The 18,810-nt window shown below is 41.5% G+C and overlaps 2 protein-coding genes and 1 long non-coding RNA gene across 3 annotated transcripts; all 3 read right to left on the bottom strand.

The window, feature by feature from the left end:
* Positions 1-519: 519 nt before the first annotated feature.
* On the bottom strand, positions 520-6,757 carry LOC137085372 (uncharacterized). Its single transcript, XM_067451932.1, has 3 exons — positions 6,663-6,757; positions 1,933-1,982; positions 520-1,847 (listed from the first exon to the last, which is right to left on the bottom strand). Exons 1-3 carry the CDS (start codon positions 6,755-6,757, stop codon positions 520-522), a joined length of 1,473 nt encoding a protein of 490 aa, XP_067308033.1.
* Positions 6,758-11,105: 4,348 nt separating this feature from the next.
* LOC137085373 (fap1 adhesin-like) lies at positions 11,106-14,453 on the bottom strand. Its single transcript, XM_067451933.1, has one exon. The coding sequence runs from the start codon at positions 14,451-14,453 to the stop codon at positions 11,106-11,108; it is 3,348 nt and encodes a 1,115-aa protein (XP_067308034.1).
* Positions 14,454-14,745: 292 nt separating this feature from the next.
* On the bottom strand, positions 14,746-16,624 carry LOC137084068 (uncharacterized). Its single transcript, XR_010906690.1, has 3 exons — positions 16,524-16,624; positions 15,279-15,328; positions 14,746-15,193 (listed from the first exon to the last, which is right to left on the bottom strand). It is a non-coding gene; the product is annotated as an uncharacterized lncRNA (long non-coding RNA).
* Between the last annotated feature and the right edge of the window lie 2,186 nt (positions 16,625-18,810).

Below are 18,810 nucleotides of genomic sequence, written 5' to 3' on the forward strand. Positions count from 1 at the left end.
ATAAATGATTTACAAATAAGATTTTTATTACTGATTCTTAGATAGTGATTCTTAGTAAGTTTATTTGTTTGTTAAAATTACATAATCCAAATGCATGGAACATTTATATGCAATTCAAATACATGTTTAGACATTTTTTAAGTGCATAAACGTGTAAAGTGAATTACATTTTTAAGAACAACTGACAAAAATTAATTGTCACAATATTTGAATGTCAAATTAACAAAATAGTTTTTACAGTATTTTCTCAAAAACCATACAGGTTTTTAATACCAATATTTGTAGTTTTATCAAATAAAATTTATTATAATCACATGTTGTAAATATAAAAAAAATATTCTTTTTAATAGTTTACAAAAGTCTACCCTCACTGGGGGCTAAGGCCCCCGTAAAATGAAAATCCTAGAAATGCCCCTGATATCAACAGCCATCGTCAGCAGGGGCACTAATACGATCACTTACATACTGCTACGTGCAACAACAAACAAAACAAAAAAACTGAGGAAGACGAGAGTACATTCACAGTGCAAACTTCAGGCCACTGGGCTTAAACACAGACTGGTAGCGGGCTTGTGCTGGCTGCAAGACACTGGGCTGGTCCACAGACTGGTAATGGGTTTGTGCTGACAGCATGCCACTGGGCTGTGATATGGACTGGTAACGGGCTTGTGCTGGCAGCAAGCCACTGGGCTGGGACACATACTGGTAACGGACTTGGGCTGACGACAGGCTACCTGACTGGACCACAGATTGTGAGCTGGCTTGGGCTGGTTGGTGGGTGTTGGACTGGTCCACAGGCTGTGAGCTGCCTTGTACTAGCAGCAGGCCACTGGGCTGGGACACAGATTGTGAGCTGTCTTGGGCTGGTTGTTGGGTGCTAGACTGATCCACAGACTGGGAGCTGACTTGGGCTGGTTGTTGGGTGATGGACTGGTCTAGAGACTGTGAGCTGACTTGTGCTAGAGGTAGGCCACTGGACTGCTCCATGGAGTTTGAAATAACTTGCTCAGAGTTCTGGCTGCTTGCTTGACGTGATAGTTGGATGCTGGGCTGAGCCACAAGTTGGTTTAGTGCCTGTGCTTGTTGCACATCATTGGGCGGAACCATGGAACCATAGCCTGACTGCACTAGTTGCTGGCCACTGAGCAATGGCACAAGTCCAGACCCATAACTGACTTGTCCTAATTGATAGTTGGGTTGTGAGGTCTCATTTATTTGCTGCAAAGCCTTGACATAGGTAGCACTTGGAAAATGGACTGGCCTGGTATCAGAAAGCAAGTTGGCACCAAATTGAAGTCTACTTCTCTGAGGCTTTATAATGGGATGCGTTGCAGGCTGGTAGCGGACTTGCACTAATGGACCACTGGACTGGGAAACGTTCTGCAATAGTTGCTGGCTGCTAGATGCCACAGACTCATTACTGTGTACTACAGGCTGTTCTGCAGTTTGATAGTGGAGCTTTGCTGGCTCGGGTAGAGACTCACTGCTCATACTTGGGCCCACTGCAGTGGCCACAGAACCAGAAACAAGACTGCCACTACCAGCCAAAGATAGAGATCCTTGAAGTTGGCTTCTAGCATCAGAGTCAGAACCAGGCTTATATAAATCAGTCACTGGTCCAAAACCAGAAGAGCCATTTTGAGGACTGTAGCTTACACTGGTATAACCACCCTTAACTTCTTCAGCACTAGAAGTTAATTCCATGGAACTTTGAGGACTAATGGGACTTGGTACTTTAATGCCATACCAGGAACTGTAGGAACTTCGTGGTTTCACATCAGCCTGCATGGGAAAACCAGTACCAGCCCCATAGTATATGGGATAGCCACTCCTGACAAAGCCACTAACTAGAAAAGAGGGGGAAAAAAGGAAACAATTCAGACAGCCATGGTATCAAACCTAAATTATATAACTTGCCGGGATAAATCTTACCACTTCCAATATGGCTACAGACACAAAGACTGAGTAGTGCCAGAGAAAAACTGTAAGAGAAAACACCACTTGTTAGTGATGGGACATCTGAAGCGAGGCTCCGGAGCTTGTGTCGAGCAAAAAGGGGCGTTCCAGATGAAGCCCCGATTCGAGGCTTGTATCATTTCCGTGAAAATCACGTGACGATGACAAACGAGGCCTCGTTTTCTTTTGAATACGTCATTGCTTCATTCGGAGTATCGCTTTCGGATAAAAGTGGTTCGAAACCTCGCGGCTCTTGTGGGGTTTGCAGTAGGCATTTGCATTGGTGTTGAGGTGTTGGTTGTATGTAGTAGCGATATCATTATATATCATAGCTTGTATTATATTGTGGAAATTGCTGTGAATAACAAGCGACAACTTCTCACGTTGAGCACATGAGTGTCTCGTTTAATATCAACCAAAAACACAACACACAACCAACCCCCCAAGAGTGTGTTGACCAACGTCAAAAGTCAACGAGCATCAGACAAACTTAAAGGGACCACAAACCCTGAACAGTACTGTGTTAATCCTCGGCAGTATATAGAACCATATTTAATAACAAGGGTGAATTATGTACGTCTCATTCACTACAATATTACATTATACTTAGTTTAGTAGATTATTAGAGTAAATTATACATAGTTCAGTTGATTATTAGAGTAAATTAGCCTATATCTAGGTGTAATACCTATACTACGTAATTATATATATATATATATATATATATATATATATATATATATATATATATATATATATATATATATATATATATATATATAGCCTATATTAGTAGTAGTGTTATTATTATATATATTATTGCTATTATTATTAATAATAATATTAATATAAGACTAGACTGTATTAGGGAACTGTATTAGGGAAAGCTTTTCCCATTTGCTGTTCCAGAATTCCAGTCCCATAAGCACTGCACTATTGCACTCCCAATCAGCGCAACACTCACAATAATTTATTTACAATCATTCTGGGCATTCACTATCATCACTAACCTAAAGATCTACTGAATAGTTGAACACAAAGTTGTGTGTTTGTGTGAGTTGTGTGTGCATAGGTTAATACAAGCAGAGTAAAATACTTTATTAATACACAGGCAATAGAAAAAAGGTGTGTGCACACAGTATGATAATTTGGTTGCTCAGGATGAATAGATTTGTGTGCGATGCATTGCTTTGCACAGCAGGTGTCACTAGGGAGCACACTGTTTCATGAGGCTTCAGGTAAATGAACCTTTTGGTGAACCAATGGGCTGGAAAGCCTCAGTGGTTCAGGAAGCCTCATTTGGCCATCACTACCACTTGTTAATGCCACTTGTTAACAAATGCCAGATACTACAATTTATCATCATACCTTAATAGTCGGCTAGTGGTACCCTCCATGGCCAATCAGTAATACAACAACTTCCACCACCTCAATAAAACCACTACAAAAACATACTTGCAACCCAACACAGAATAGTGTTGCGGAACAGGACTTTTTATAGTGCCAGCAACTGCCATTTGCCAATCGGTTGTCATGGGAACATGTAGTATTTAATTATTTGGTTCAGGTGTCACAACTCTGATCATGACAACTAGAGCTTGCATTCATGATGATTGCTTTTTTTATACTATGATTACCCGTATTTATCAAGCTTCTCAAAGTGCTATTTTAGTCTTAAGGGCTGAGAATTCATGAAATTTACTCCTACTTTCAAACTTAAGAATAAAAGCAAGTTATCAAATTTCTTAAAGCTAAGAATCACTCTTACTCTCCCAGTTCTTTAAGACAGCTCGAGAGGTCTCTCAAGTGGTTAGGAGTTGCCAGTAGGGGCTTGAGATGGCGCTGAGGAGACAGAGACGAGCGCAAATCTTTCATTAGAGGGAGAATGTGTTCGAAATGTTTGACGACAAATAGTTAATCAAACGGTATCGTTTGGACAGAGCAGACATCATCTTTTTCAGCGCTGGTTCGAGTAATTCAGCAAGCAGTAGCGATCGCTTCTTCCTCCTGCCATTTCGGTTTTCCTTTGGAATCCATGGTGGCTGATTATATATATAAAAAAATCTAGGCTATATATAGGCAGGTCATTTAACAGCACACCAGTTTAAAAAATGTAATTAAATCGATGAAAACATGTTTATCTTTCATTTAAAATGTGTATATTATAATGTATTCTCTTGAAAACTCTTTATTGTTAAATGTGTATTGGATGTAAACTCCTCTTAGGAATTTCACCATTCAATGTGAATTTATCTGAGAATATTCTTAAATAAGGACATCTATTCAGTGATTGGTTCATGCTTATGACATCATCCAAAATTCCATTTGTGGCACAGCAAAGTGTCGTAAATCCACTCTAAGACTGACACTTAAGATTTAGTCCTACACTTTACTTAAAGTATGATTAGGATGCTTGATAACTAACTTTTAAGCGCAGCTTTGAGCCAAGAATTTTTTTACTCTTAAGTCAATTCTTAGCAGTGTTCTTGTGAGTAATTCTAAGATGTTTGATAAATACGGGCCCAGGGCCTGTATTTATCAAGCTTCTCAAAGTGCTATTTTAGTCTTAAGTGCTGAGAATTTATGAAATTTACTACTACTTTCAAACTGAAGTATAAAAGCAAGTTATCAAATTTCTTAAAGCTAAGAATCACTCTTACTCTCCCAGTTATTTGAGACAGCTCGAGAGGTCTCTCAAGTGGTTAGGAGTTGCCAGTAGGGGCTTGAGATGGCGCTGAGAAGACAGAGACGAGCGCAAATCTTTCAAGAGAGGGAGAATGTGTTCGAAATGTTTGACGACAAGCAGTTAATCAAACGGTATCGTTTGGACAGAGCAGGCATCATCTTTTTCAGCGCTGGTTAGTGTTGGGTTTTATAATAAATAAATAAACACCGCTGTTCGGCTAATTCAGCAAGCAGTAGCGATCGCTTCTTCCTCCTGCCAGTTCGGTTTTCTTTTGGAATCCATGGTGGCTGATTATATTAAAAAAATCTAGGCTATAGGCGGGTCAGTTATCAGCACACCAGTGTAATAATTGTAATTAAGACATGGATGAAAACATGTTTATCTTTCATTTCAAATGTGTATATAATAATGTATTCTATTGAAAACTCTTTATTGTCAAAAGTTTGTTGGATGTAAACTTCTCTTAGGAACTTCACCATTCAATGTGAATTTATCGGAGAATATTCTTAAATAAGGACATCTATTCAATGATTGGTTCATGCCTATGAAATCATCCAAAATCCAGTTTGTGGCACAGCAAAGTGTCGTAAATCAACTCTAAGACTGACACTTAAGATTTAGACTTACACTTTACTTAAAGTATGATTGGGACGCTTGATAACTAACTTTTAAGTGCAGCTTTGAGCCAGGAATTTTGTTACTCTTAAGTCAATTCTTAGCAGTGTTCTTGTGAGTAATTCTAAGATGTTTGATAAATACGAGCCCAGAAGTGGAAAATATTGGTAAAAAAACATGCATTTACACACAAACTGACCAGCAAATGCAACTTCCGGACGCCATCTTTTTCCTCAACTGTCACTGAATGGAAAGCACAGGATTATGGGATACCATAGGCAACGAAGGATACATGTATGCTGCCTTCAAAAATCGATCAGATGAAGGTCTCTCAGGAGAGAGGCAATGTTAAGGAGATTTAACCAATCAGTGACAAACTTATCGTGACGTCAAAAGGACGCTAGGTGGCGAGCTAGAAACTTCCCGAACAGTCAAGCAGAGTTAAGAGAAGAACACACATCACATGTTCCTGTACACAAACTTCAAAGTTTACCTTCTGTGTGTGCGTTCATGATAAAATGTAAGTCTATTTACTTAAAGATGTTTGTTAGTATAGTAATCTGCAGTGTTACAGCAATGATTAGTGTAAATGATCGAATTGTTTATCTCCGTCGTATTCACGTCGTACTGACTGCCATAAATATAGCAGATACAGAGTTATTTAAGTTACTTAAGTTGTTGATTTGTATTATATCATGCTTGTGGTTACCTAGTGCAATGTTAACACCTTTAATGGGTATCAAGTATACAATATTGGTCGTATATTTCCGTAATCCTGTCGATATATATGATGACTAAGCATTTACTCAGATACACGGATAATCCGCGATCCTCGTTATATGTAGTGATGGGCAGACCGAGGCTTCGTGAAGCACTGAAACAGTTGAAGCAAATGTGCAGAAGCTTCGAAACAACACCAGACACCCGTCTCCATGACGCCATCTAGTGGACACTTGCGTGTATTGCTCTGAAATAACCTTGACAGTGATCTACTGTTTGTAAACATAAAAATATATGTGTGCCACGCGCCATCTAGCGGCGAAGATTGGTAGTGCAGTCCAGACCCTGATAATTGTATTGATTGCAGAATGTAGACATGTATATTACTTTTATGTATGTATATTGTAATTATTTATTGTAATATGTCATTCATTTGTTTATTTCAGACCACACTCATGCTAATAGAAAGTAAAGACGAGTATTTTCAATCCTGTGATGTGTTTTGATTGACACCCTGTGGCGAGCACAATCTCCTGATCAGCTGATTAGTACAAACTCCTTTACAGGCGAAGTGAAGCAAACAATAGATTCGGACATTGCTTGATGCCTTCCTGCCTTCAAATGTGTCCTCCGAAGGCAGCATTTTCCAGGTTTAGGACGCAGCCAAGATATCAGACCGATATACCCAGAGCTCTTCACCACACTTCGAAACTCTGTCTGAACCTCGCCAAAGAAAACTTCCTGGAGTCCGCGCAGCTGCGTCTCAGAGACTCCCGTCATGTAGCAACCAGCTAACGCTATCCAGGATCCGGGCAAAACCAACTATCCGTCCCTCTGAACACAACAACTTACTACCATCCTAAGAGGAACCCATGCTCGTAGGAGCATTCAAATGCAAGTACATGACTCTTCATTCTGGCTGAACTGGTAAAAAACGTATATCTAAGCAAGCAAACTAAGGTTGACCTGGTAGTATATTGATTCTCAGGTTGTGGCTAAGAAATCATGTCTAAACAAGACATTCAATGAGACATTAGGACTTCACTCCTTTCCATTAATAAACATCCCTTTCCCATTTTTGAATGTGTGTTTTCGTTAGTTTGTGTGTTTAGAATAGTTCAATAAACTTGTGTTTACCTTTTTCATCTATACAGGTGTCTTGGGCTATGTGTTTATAAATTACTGCCTTAAACTGATCAATTTTCTTACCTAAGCTCACAAACAGTGAACATAACATTTAAAATTTTAAACAAAATAAGTGTTAAATATTAATTTTGAATCATTTAATATGTATTATGGTTCCTTTCACTGTAATTCAATACCCCTTTGAGTTATTTGACCTGAATCAATCCCTTACAATAGTAAATCTGGCAAAGACGACTGATTTCTTGGTAGAGGAAATTAAGTCGCTATCTGCAAGGGTCAAGAGTAACGAGAATAAGGTGTCGCAAATTGAGCAGGTGGCTCGGATGGATCAAGGCAAGTGTGATCAAGCCGAGATCTAAAGTAGGAGTTGAAATTTAAGGTTAAAAAACCTCAAAGAAACAGAAGGAGAAGATATCAGAACCAAAGAGCTCAAAATCCTAAAAATTCTTACTCCAGACGCGGTAGAAAAACGGAGTAATTCTTACTCCGTTTTTGCGTTGACACAATCCATAGAGTTGGACGTCCTGGGACGGGTCATCATCCAGTTCGCACTCCGGACCTACAGAGAGAAAGTCTGGAAAGCTGCGCGGGATCATCCTGCACTCAAGGAATGAGGTGTTTGCCTTGCAGAGGATCTGACATTTGCAGAAAGACAACAGAGAAAGTGCCTATGGCCAAGGGTAAAAGCGGCGAGAGAAAAGGGGAAGAGACAAGACAAGTTGCAAGGGTAAAAGACAAGTTGACGAATATCAAGATGAATACTGAAATAGGCTAACAATAACTAAATAGGCATTATTAAGGACTGTGCTGGCTAGGCAGTCGAACTGAAATAATAAATGTTCTGGCTGGCTTGGCTTGCAACCTCCTCCTCCTCCTCCTCCTCCTCCTCCTCCTCGAGAGAGAGAGACTTTTACGCTGGCTCTATCGGTAAAAGTGCAAACTATTCTTCAGTAAATTCTCTTCATTTGATTGATCATCCTGACTCCTGGTCTTCCTTTCTACATATCTGGTCTCTGGCTCTAAACTGTTAGCCCAACAGAAGTTAAAGACGTTGGAAGTTTTTTTGGATCGAGTGTACCATGTCTATGTATAATTTAATGTTTGGAAGTAAACATTTGGAAAAAAAAGTAGACCGTTTGTTTGCTTGCGTTTCAAATACTGGTTGTAGTTAGACAGACTACCAAAGGTGGAACAGAAGAATTAGAAGCAACTGCCATTACAATAACTTCATATGAGAAACAATACAGAATGAACAAAACATACTTTATCATCTGATCGCAGAGAAAGAAACATTAGCACAATGCTTAACCAGTAATAACGGAACTGACACAACAATACACTCAATTTTCTAAAGTTTTTATTGAATTAACTGTTCCATTGGAATATATTGAATAAATGTAAAGAGATGAACACATATGTCTTTATGTCACAAACACAAGTCTGCCAGGCATTCACGTGTGAATCGCTTCTGGGCATTTGTGGATTTCGAAACATTTCTTGCGTCAAACCGTCCAGACAAATCCACAGATAGGTGGACCAAGGTCAATGAAGACTGAAACTAAGACGAAAGCGATTCATCAAAAAACATCATCCGGCCATTCGCCCCTAGCCGTGTGCAACAGACACTGTACTCTTTTTCTCTGTAAACCATATTTTTTTCTTCACTGACGAAAAAAGAAAAAACTATATCATTCTAAGCTTAGAGTTGTGGGGGGAAGAGACAGGGCAAGATAAAACCGAGAAAAAGAGAGATGTGGAGATAAGAAAGACAAATAATCTACTGCCCAGTGATATGGTTTTCAAGCTGTTATCAATTTTTTTTGGCCTTCAAAACATCTTAAAATGCACATATGTAGATCATAGAAATAAAAATGTTCTCAGGGGAGCATGCCCCCCAACCGCCCTAAAATTTGGGATTATAGATTATAAACCTGTCAACATTATTGGGTAATATTAATGCATGTAGGCTACAATATGGCCATGCAATAAGGTATTAATATTAGCTTTATATGTTATTATTAACAGCCAATATCCTATGCGTATGAATGTTATTAAGCTACTAGTTAATAGCACAATTTGGACCCTTAAGTGTCAACATTTTTTTTTTCATAGGCTACCCTCACTGGGGGCTAAGGCCCCCGTAAAATGAAAATCCTAGAAATGCCCCTGATATCAACAGCCGTCGTCAGCAGGGGCACTAATACGATCACTTATATACTGCTACGTGCAACAACAAACAAAACAAAAAAAAAACTGAGGAAGACGAGAGTACATTCACAGTGTCTGTTGCACACGGCTAGGGGTGAATGGAAGGATGATGGGCCATGATGGGATTTGGGAGAAAGTCCAGGGCTGTTTTTTAGCCCCATTCCGTCCCTGGGTTGAACTACTCATAGGACATTTAGGGGTAACGTGGAGGCAGGGTGGGGAGGTGCAATGACAGTAGTACAAGCTGTGCACACTCGGCACGCGTGCAAGGCAGATCTGGCCGCGCTGCTTATAGCAGGAGCAGAGGCAGCGTGACAATGGGCAGAGGGGGCTATTATGCATAATATATATATATATATATATATATATATATATATATATATATATATATATATATATATATATATATATATATATATATATTATATGTAGTGTAATAAATATAAAACTGACTACGCAACCTCCTTGGTTTGGAGGAGCCTTCCAAAAATAATGGGATTATAAACAACAAATGTAGTTTGTCAATAATCACAATTTTATTGGTACAACACAAGCCATATCAAAAGGTTAAAACCAATTACAATTTGTGTCTGCAATAAGATTCATAGAATCGGGAAATGGCTCTCCTCGAGAATGCAAGAAGGGTCCGGCCTGCTCTTTTACACCGCCTACCACCTGCAGAGGGAAAAAAAAGAAACCCAGAGCATATACCACAAATAAGTAACCTTTAAAATCACCATTTATAGTGCCAACCTTCTAATGCACACCACACAGAAGTGCCACACACCACCCAGATCAATTATTAGTATGATTGGATTAAACACATGTAGTAAATCAAAATCAAATATAACCCAAAAATAAACTTAAATACACAAGAAACAGTGGCTGGTCTGCCCCTTTAACAGGAAAACAAATACACGCTAATACAAGTCAATGCAAAAAAAATAAAAAATAAATACAGAATAAACAAAAAACAAACAAAACATACTTTAGCGAAAGTCATTGCTGGCTAGTCTCCTCTCACATATTACGCATAATATATGTGCCCCATACATGGAACCTGAAATTTACCTGAGTGTTGCATTTTATAATTTAAACATTTGACTTTATGAAAATTCTATAATCCAAGATGACCACCATATGACATATGCAAATTAGATCCCTAAATAAACTTTGGTTCACCCAAGATTTCTAATTTACATAAAGTCTTAAGATTAGCCTTTTGAAATTAATGTCAAAAACATTATAGAAAAACCTCAGATTCCTAAAGGGTTAAGTCAGTATAAATCAAATATACAGTGACTATTTAAGTTTGCTTAAGTAAATGAAGTATTTGAGAAGGACAAGTAAACTGAAATGGTAAGGGTAGCATGCCTCCCATAAAGTTAATGCATTGTCAGTAGGTGTTTGTGGCCATTTGAATGCATTTGACCACATCAGCAGTTACACTATGAAAGCAATCTGGAAGTGGTTGAAAGTATTTTAGACCCCATTTACACCGATCAGCATAAGCCACTATTTGGATCAGAGCAACCATTTCTCCAGGTGTAAATGGGGCTTAAGCAAGAACAAAGCAGAGCACGTCAATCAAAGATGAGGTCATGCAAACGCAGCACAAACAATACTTGAAACTTCCATGGGTCAAAGACTTCCCTGTAGACACTTGGTTACAAATCTTTAACCCCAACCTCCCCATACACAACAAAACTACTGAACTGGTTTTAGAAATATTTATTTTTTCAAAAGCAAACTCTTGAGTAGACAAAGTATGCAGCTATGACTTCACTTGTTGCAACAACCTCAATATGCCTGGAGAGAGACGTTTGTTTTGAGTAGTCTGCAGAGGTGTTAAATCTTGGAAGTCAGGCTGGACAGACTGCAGACTCATAGCGTGAAGAGGTACATTGCTGGGCTGTCCCAGAGGTTTGGAACCAAGGCTAGATTGCTCTGGGATAGGAAAGACATGGAAACCAGGGCTCCGGAACACAGATTGGTAACGGGCGTGCGCAGATGGCAGGCTACCTGACTGGACGACAGACTGGTAACGGACTTGGGCTGTTTGTTGCATGTTAGACTGGTCCACAAACTGTGAGGTGGCTTGTGCCAGCTTCAGGCCACTGGGCTGGGACAGAGACTGGTAACGGGCTTGGGCTGATGACAGGCTACCTGAGTGGACCACAGATTGGGAACTGGCTTGGGCAGGTTGTTGAGGTTTGGACTGGTCCACAGACAGTGAGCTGGCTTGTGCCACCTTCAGGCCACTGGGTTTAGATACAGACTGGTAGCGGACATGGGCTTGTTGTTGCATGTTAGACTGGTCCACAAACTGCGAGGTGGCTTGTGCCAGCTTCAGGCCACTGGGCTGGGACAGAGACTGGTAACGGGCTTGTGATGACTGCAGACTGCTGGGCTGAGATATGGACTGGTAGCGGGCTTGTGCTGACTGCAGACCACTGGGCTGGGACACATACTGGTTACGGGCTTGGGCTGATGACAGGCTACCTGACTGGACCACAGATTGGGAACTGGCTTGGGCAGGTTGTTGAGGTTTGGACTGGTCCACAGACAGTGAGCTGGCTTGTGCCACCTTCAGGCCACTGGGCTGGGACAGAGACTGGTAACGGGCTTGTGATGACTGCAGACTGCTGGGCTGATATATAGACTGGTAGCGGGCTTGTGCTGACTGCAGACCACTGGGCTGGGACACATACTGGTTACGGGCTTGGGCTGATGACAGGCTACCTGACTGGACCACAGATTGGGTACTGACTTGGGCAGGTTGTTGAGGTTTGGACTGGTCCACAGACAGGGAGCTGGCTTGTGCCACCTTCAGGCCACTGGGCTGGGACAGAGACTGGTAACGGGCTTGTGCTGACTGCAGACTGCTGGGCTGAGATATGGACTGGTAGCGGGCTTGTGCTGACTGCAGACCACTAGGCTGGGATATGGACTGGTAATGGACTTGTGGCAGCTTCAGGCCACTGGGTTTAGATACAGACTGGTAGCGGGCTTGTGCTGACAGCAAGCCACTGGGCTTGGACACATACTGGTAAGGGGCTTGGGCTGATGACAGGCTACCTGAGTGGGCCACAGATTGAAAACTTGCTAGGGCAGTTTGTTGAGGTTTGGACTGGTACACAGACGGTGAGCTGGCTTGTGCCACCTTCAGGCCACTGGGCTGGGATATGGACTGGTAACGGGCTTGTGCTGACTGGAGACTGCTGGGCAGAGATATGGACTGGTAACGGACTTGTGGCAGCTTCAGGCCACTGGGTTTAGATACAGACTGGTAGCGGGCTTGTGCTGACAGCAAGACACTGGGCTGGTCCACAGACTGGTAATGGGTTTGTGCTGACAGCAAGCCACTGGGCTTGGACACATACTGGTAAGGGGCTTGGTCTGATGACAGGCTACCTGACTGGATCACAGATTGTGAGCTGGCTTGGGCTGGTTGTGTGCTGGACTGGTCCACAGGCTGTGAGCTGGCTTGGGTAGGTTGCTGTGTGCTGGACTGGTCCACAGACTGTGAGCTGCCTTGTACTAGCAGCAGGCCACTGGGCTGGGACACAGATTGTGAGCTGTCTTGGGCTGGTTGTTGGGTGATGGACTGGTCCAGAGGCTGTGAGCTGACTTCTAGCAGCGGGCCACTGGGCTGGGACACATACTGGTAAGGGGCTTGGGCTGATGACAGGCTACCTGACTGGACCTCAGATTGTGAGCTGTCTTGGGCTGGTTGTTGGGTGCTTGACTGATCCACAGACTGGGAGCTGGCTTGGTCTGGTTGTTGGGTGTTGGACTGGTCCACAGACTGGGAGCTGTCTTGTGCTAGCAGCAGGCCACTGGGCTGGTCCACAGACTGGTATTGGGCTTGGGCTGATGACAGGCTACCTGACTGGACCACAGATTGTGAGCTGTCTTGGGCTGGTTGTGTGCTGGAATGGTCCACAGGCTGGGAGCTGGCTTGGGCTGGTTGTTGGGTACTGGATTGGTCCACAGACTGTGAGCTGGCTTGGGCTGGTTGTTGGGTGCTGGACTGATCCACAGACTGTGAGCTGCCTTGTACTAGCAGTAGGCCACTGGGCTTAGATACAGACTGGTAGCGGGCTTTTGCTGACAGCAAGCCACTGGGCCGAGACACATACTGGTAACGAGCTTGTGCCAGCTTCAGGCTACTGGGCTGGTCCACAGACTGGTAACGGGTATGTGCTGACAGCAGGCCACTCGGCTGGGATATGGACTGGTAACGGGCTTCTGCAAGCTTCAGGCCACTGGGCTTAAACACAGACTGGTAACGGGTTTGTGCTGACAGCAGGCCACTGGGCTGGGATATGGACTGGTAACGGGCTTGTGCTGACTGCAGACTGCTGGGCTGAGATATGGACTGGTAACGGGCTTCTGCAAGCTTCAGGCCACTGGGCTGGTCCACAGACTGGTAACGGGTTTGTGCTGACAGCATGCCACTGGGCTGGGATATGGACTGGTAACGGGCTTGTGCAAACTTCAGGCCACTGGGCTTAAACACAGACTGGTAGCGGGCTTGTGCTGGCTGCAAGACACTGGGCTGGGACACATACTGGTAACGGACTTGGGCTGACGACAGGCTACCTGACTGGACCACAGATTGTGAGCTGGCTTGGGCTGGTTGGTGGGTGTTGGACTGGTCCACAGGCTGTGAGCTGCCTTGTACTAGCAGCAGGCCACTGGGCTGGGACACAGATTGTGAGCTGTCTTGGGCTGGTTGTTGGGTGCTAGACAGATCCACAGACTGGGAGCTGGCTTGGACTGGTTGTTGGGTGCTGGACTGGTCCACAGGCTGTGAGCTGCCTTGTACTAGCAGCAGGCCACTGGGCTGGGACACAGATTGTGAGCTGTCTTGGGCTGGTTGTTGGGTGCTAGACTGATCCACAGACTGGGAGCTGACTTGGGCTGGTTGTTGGGTGATGGACTGGTCTAGAGACTGTGAGCTGACTTGTGCTAGAGGTAGGCCACTGGACTGTTCCATGGAGTTTGAAATAACTTGCTCAGAGTTCTGGCTGCTTGCTTGACGTGATAGTTGGATGCTGGGCTGAGCCACAAGTTGGTTTAGTGCCTGTGCTTGTTGCACATCATTGGGCGGAACCATGGAACCATAGCCTGACTGCACTAGTTGCTGGCCACTGAGCAATGGCACAAGTCCAGACCCATAACTGACTTGTCCTAATTGATAGTTGGGTTGTGAGGTCTCATTTATTTGCTGCAAAGCCTTGACATAGGTAGCACTTGGAAAATGGACTGGCCTGGTATCAGAAAGCAAGTTGGCACCAAATTGAAGTCTACTTCTCTGAGGCTTTATAATGGGATGCGTTGCAGCCTGGTAGCGGACTTGCACTAATGGACCACTGGACTGGGAACCGTTCTGCAATAGTTGCTGGCTTGCAGATGCCACAGACTCATTACTGTGTACTACAGGCTGTTCTGCAGTTTGATAGTGGAGCTTTGCTGGCTCGGGTAGAGACTCACTGCTCATACTTGGGCCCACTGCAGTGGCCACAGAACCAGAAACAAGACTGCCACTACCAGCCAAAGATAGAGATCCTTGAAGTTGGCTTCTAGCATCAGAGTCAGAACCAGGCTTATATAAATCAGTCACTGGTCCAAAACCAGAAGAGCCATTTTGAGGACTATAGCTTACACTGGTATAACCACCCTTAACTTCTTCAGCACTAGAAGTTAATTCCATGGAACTTTGAGGACTAATGGGACTTGGTACTTTAATGCCATACCAGGAACTGTAGGAACTTCGTGGTTTCACATCAGCCTGCATGGGAAAACCAGTACCAGCCCCATAGTATATGGGATAGCCACTCCTGACAAAGCCACTAACTAGAAAAGAGGGGGAAAAAAGGAGACAATTCAGACAGCCATGGTATCAAACCTAAATTATATAACTTGCCTGGATAAATCTTACCACTTCCAATATGGCTACAGACACAAAGACTGAGAAGTGCCAGAGAAAAACTGTAAGAGAAAACACCACTTGTTAATGCCACTTGTTGACAAATGCCAGATACTACAATTTATCATCATACCTTAATATAGTGATGGGACATCTGAAGCGAGGCTCCGGAGCTTGTGTCGAGCAAAAAGGGGCGTTCCAGATGAAGCCCCGATTCGAGGCTTGTATCGTTTCCGTGAAAATCACGTGACGATGACAAACGAGGCCTCGTTTTCTGTTGAATACGTCATTGCTTCATTCTGAGTATCGCTTTCGGACAAAAGTGGTTCGAAACCTCGCGGCTCTTGTGGGGTTTGCAGTAGGCATTTGCATTGGTGTTGAGGTGTTGGTTGTATGTAGTAGCGATATCATTATATATCATAGCTTATTATATATTATATTACATTATACTTAGTTTAGTAGATTATTAGAGTAAATTATACATAGTTCAGTAGATTATTAGAGTAAATTAGCCTATATCTAGTTGTAATACCTATACTAGCCTACGTAATTATATATATATATATATATATATATATATATATATATATATATATATATATATATATATATATATATATATATATATAATAACACTAGGCCTACTACTAATATAGGCTATATATATACCGTATATATAGCCTATATTAGTAGTAGGCCTAGTGTTATTATATATATATATATATATATATATATATATATATATATATATATATATATATATATATATATATATATATATATATATATATATTATTGCTATTATTATTATTATTATTATTATAAGATTAGACTGTATTAGGGAAAGCTTTTCCCATCACTGTTGCAGTTTGCTGTTCCACAATTCCAGTCCCATTAGCACTGCACTCACAATAATTTATTTACAATCATTCTGGGCATTTACTGTCATCACTAACCCAAAGAACTACTGAATAGTAGAACACAAAGTTGTGTGTTTGTGTGAGTTGTGTGTACATAGGTTAATACAAGCAGAGTAAAATACTTTATTAATACACAGGCAATAGAAAAAGGGTGTGCCCACACTATGATAATTTGGTTGCTCAGGATGAATAGATTTGTGTGCGATGCATTGCTTTGCACAGCAGGTGTCACTAGGGAGCACACTGTTTCATGAGGCTTCAGGTAAATGAACCTTTTGGTGAACCAATGGGCTGGAAAGCCTCAGTGGTTCAGGAAGCCTCATTTGGCCATCACTACCTTAATAGTCGGCTAGTGGTACCCTCCATGGCCAATCAGTAATACAACAACTTCCACCACCTCAATAAAACCACTACAAAAACATACTTGCAACCCAACACAGAATAGTGTTGCGGAACAGGACTTTTTATAGTGCCAGCAACTGCCATTTGCCAATCGGTTGTCATGGGAACATGTAGTATTTAATTATTTGGCTCAGGTGTCACAACTCTGATCATGACAACTAGAGCTTGCATTCATGATGATTGCTTTTTTTATACTATGATTACTGAACAGGGCCCGTATTTATCAAGATTCTCAAAGTGCTATTTTAGTCTTAAGGGCTGAGAATTCATGAAATTTACTCCTACTTTCAAACTTAAGAATAAAAGAAAGTTATCAAATTTCTTAAAGCTAAGAATCACTCTTACTCTCCCAGTTCTTTAAGACAGCTCGAGAGGTCTCTCAAGTGGTAAGGAGTTGCCAGTAGGGGCTTGAGATGGCGCTGAGGAGACAGAGACGAGCGCAAATCTTTCAATAGAGGGAGAATGTGTTCGAAATGTGTGACGACAAATATTTAATCAAACGGTATCGTGTGGAAAGAGCAGACATCATCTTTTTCAGCGCTGGTTCGAGTAATTCAGCAAGCAGTAGCGATCGCTTCTTCCTCCTGCCATTTCGGTTTTCCTTTGGAATCCATGGTGGCTGATTATATATATAAAAAAATCTAGGCTATATATAGGCAGGTCATTTAACAGCACACCAGTTTAAAAAATGTAATTAAATCGATGAAAACATGTTTATCTTTCATTTAAAATGTGTATATTTTAATGTATTCTCTTGAAAACTCTTTATTGTTAAATGTGTATTGGATGTAAACTCCTCTTAGGAATTTCACCATTCAATGTGAATTTATCTGAGAATATTCTTAAATAAGGACATCTATTCAGTGATTGGTTCATGCTTATGACATCATCCAAAATTCCATTTGTGGCACAGCAAAGTGTCGTAAATCCACTCTAAGACTAGCACTTAAGATTTAGTCCTACACTTTACTTAAAGTATGATTAGGATGCTTGATAACTAACTTTTAAGCGCAGCTTTGAGCCAAGAATTTTTTTACTCTTAAGTCAATTCTTAGCAGTGTTCTTGTGAGTAATTCTAAGATGTTTGATAAATACGGGCCCAGGGCCTGTATTTATCAAGCTTCTCAAAGTGCTATTTTAGTCTTAAGTGCTGAGAATTTATGAAATTTACTACTACTTTCAAACTTAAGTATAAAAGCAAGTTATCAAATTTCTTAAAGCTAAGAATCACTCTTACTCTCCCAGTTATTTGAGACAGCTCGAGAGGTCTCTCAAGTGGTTAGGAGTTGCCAGTAGGGGCTTGAGATGGCGCTGAGGAGACAGAGACGTGGGCAAATCTTTCAAGAGAGGGAGAATGTGTTCGAAATGTTTGACGACAAGCAGTTAATCAAACGGTATCGTTTGGACAGAGCAGGCATCATCTTTTTCAGCGCTGGTTAGTGTTGGGTTTTATAATAAATATATAAACACCGCTCTTCGGCTAATTCAGCAAGCAGTAGCGATCGCTTCTTCCTCCTGCCAGTTCGGTTTTCTTTTGGAATCCATGGTGGCTGATTATATTAAAAAAAATCTAGGCTATATATACGCGGGTCAGTTATCAGCACACCAGTGTAATAATTGTAATTAAGACATGGATGAAAACATGTTTATCTTTCATTTCAAATGTGTATATTATAATGTATTCTATTGAAAACTCTTTATTGTCAAAAGTGTGTTGGATGTAAACTCCTCTTAGGAACTTCACCATTCAATGTTAATTTATCTGAGAATATTCTTTACTAAGGACATCTTTTCAATGATTGGTTCATGCCTATGAAATCATCCAAAATCCAGTTTGTGGCACAGCAAAGTGTCGTAAATCAACTCTAAGACTGACACTTAAGATTTAGACTTGCACTTTACTTAAAGTATGATTGGGACGCTTGATAACTAACTTTTAAGCGCAGCTTTGAGCCAGGAATTTTGTTACTCTTAAGTCAATTCTTAGCAGTGTTCTTGTGAGTAATTCTAAGATGTTTGATAAATACGGGCCCAGGGCCTGTATTTATCAAGCTTCTCAAAGTGCTATTTTAGTCTTAAGTGCTGAGAATTTATGAAATTTACTACTACTTTCAAACTTAAGTATAAAAGCAAGTTATCAAATTTCTTAAAGCTAAGAATCACTCTTACTCTCCCAGTTATTTGAGACAGCTCGAGAGGTCTCTCAAGTGGTTAGGAGTTGC

Source organism: Pseudorasbora parva, chromosome 8 (genome assembly GCF_024679245.1).
Source record: "Pseudorasbora parva isolate DD20220531a chromosome 8, ASM2467924v1, whole genome shotgun sequence".
In the NCBI taxonomy this organism is placed as follows: Eukaryota; Metazoa; Chordata; class Actinopteri; order Cypriniformes; family Gobionidae; genus Pseudorasbora; species Pseudorasbora parva.